Raw genomic sequence first — 1944 nt, 5'->3', positions numbered from 1 at the left:
CATCCACGTGGTCAAGCCGCGTACGGTTGACTGATGACGTGGCGCAATCATGAGCGTCAAAACTGTTTTTTATCCGATGGCCATGATTTACTCCATGTATCTATAAAAAGGGGGCCTCCCCCCCCCCTAATTTGATATCTCTGAATCCATTTTTTGGATCCATTTTCTATAATTCCTCATCCATATTGTATTTTCTTCGTATTTTAATAAATTCCCATTTTGCCCCTAGTTCAATTATAAGTGGCTAATTTTCTTTCAAGCTGGGGTAGAAGGTGAAGTCTCAACATGTGTCATGGGCTTTATTCGGTAAATTTATTTTCTCTTCCCCTCTAGTTTTTGTGGATGTTTTGACTTGTCGTCGACAAATAATACTAATCTTGTTTAGTACTACCTTGGATTCACGGGCCCTCTAGTACAAGGCGAGAGGATCCGGCGGAGAAGCCGTTTGCGGGGGACCCGGGGGGGGTGCAGCCCCCCCCCCCCCCCCCCGTACTGTGCTTTTATTGAAATTTGAAAACTGTTCTTACAAACTTTGTTCAAGAAACAAATAACATTACATAGAAAATCATAAAAAGTACACATATGCATCTAGCCATTGAGTCAACAATGGTGCTAAGCAAATGCTGAATTGTAGGCTGCACTTGTCTGAAGATATCATCATTTCTCACTGTCCAAATTGACCAGCTCATGGTGACAATGATCTCCATGAAGAAATGAATAAGTTGTGCCATTATTATCTCCTGCCTTTGTAAACTGTATGATCTCTTCATTCTCCATATGGTATTTTACTCATACCATTTATTCCATTTGTGTTAAAACTAGGTTATTGCCTTACCATGTTGTTGCCGACTATGAGGCTGAAGAAGATGACAGAATCCTTGATAGTGATACAACAGGCCAGATTCCTTCTCGTCTGCAGCAATGGGATCATAACATTCTGGTGAAGATTGCTGAGTTCACGACGACATTTGACAAGCAAGTATTGGCATATAACATAATGACAAAGAAAAGGGCCATTGGTGAGTTCAGGTCAGAGGAGCGGCTCATGCTAGAGCAAGCCTTGTTACAGGAGGAAAAGCAGGCTATGCTGGGACTAAGAGCAGAGATGGAGTCGAGAGAGAAAGCTGGTCGTGAGGCTGCTGAAGTGAAGATGCGTATGGCAATGGAGCATGCTCGTGCTGAGGCACAAGCTCACTCTGAGATGTTGAATCATGGTCCTATAAGGGCCAGTGTTGTTGCTTCTCAAGGGGACAATGGTCCGAGTCATGAAATGGTGCAAGAACATGGTGAAGATGGGTGGAGAAATTCTCAGAGGGATGATGAAGAGCCATCTGAGGATTTCCTCAATGATGAGAACGAACCTGAGAATGGGAACTCAGATGGGCATGAGGACTGGCGCAGATCTGGGGAGCTTGATCTGAACTCTAGGTAAGCCAGTTGGATTTGCACAGGTTGAGTGAACTACATGAAAATTCTAGGAAGGCTACAATATGCTGGTATTGTATCTATTGTTCAACTGTTGTTTTTGGTGAAGATGATTTAACCGGCCTTTCTGGCTGTAAACATGCCATTCAAACAAATTAGCTTCTCTGCTGTTTCACTATAGCAATACTAGATGGTAGCCATGCGTTGCTGCGGGAACTTGTAGTATTGAGAGGGCTAATAATTGATGAAATGAGAAATAGTAAAATAATAAAGTTACATATATTCTTTTTATTAGGGTCAGATTCCATTTTTTGATATTAAAGGAATTCACTCACCACGTGTTTGATGCAGCAATTTGAATAAATTTTTTAGTAGCATAGACGGATAAAGCAAATAGGAAAGTATCATAAACTTATATATTCATCATAAGCAATATGCAAATAAATCTTTCATAGTTCATCCTTGAGGAGATCCGTTTGCTTCTATGTATATATGGTCAACAGACGTTATAGTTTTCAC

General features: G+C 41.1%; 1 protein-coding gene across 1 annotated transcript in view; it reads left to right on the top strand.

Moving 5' to 3' along the window:
- The window catches only part of LOC8063240 (transcription factor SPT20 homolog), a 12866-nt gene extending 11150 nt beyond the window's left edge, over window positions 1-1716 (top strand). Inside the window, exon 2 of the mRNA XM_002443114.2 lies at window positions 823-1716. Within this exon, the coding sequence (XP_002443159.1) occupies window positions 823-1432 (610 nt within the window). The 3' untranslated portion in view covers window positions 1433-1716. The remainder of the gene's footprint in view (window positions 1-822) is intronic.

This window comes from Sorghum bicolor, chromosome 8, assembly GCF_000003195.3.
Source record: "Sorghum bicolor cultivar BTx623 chromosome 8, Sorghum_bicolor_NCBIv3, whole genome shotgun sequence".
NCBI lineage: Eukaryota > Viridiplantae > Streptophyta > Magnoliopsida > Poales > Poaceae > Sorghum > Sorghum bicolor.
The sequence above is the reverse complement of the archived record's forward strand: the minus strand, read 5'-3'. Positions and strand labels throughout refer to the sequence as shown.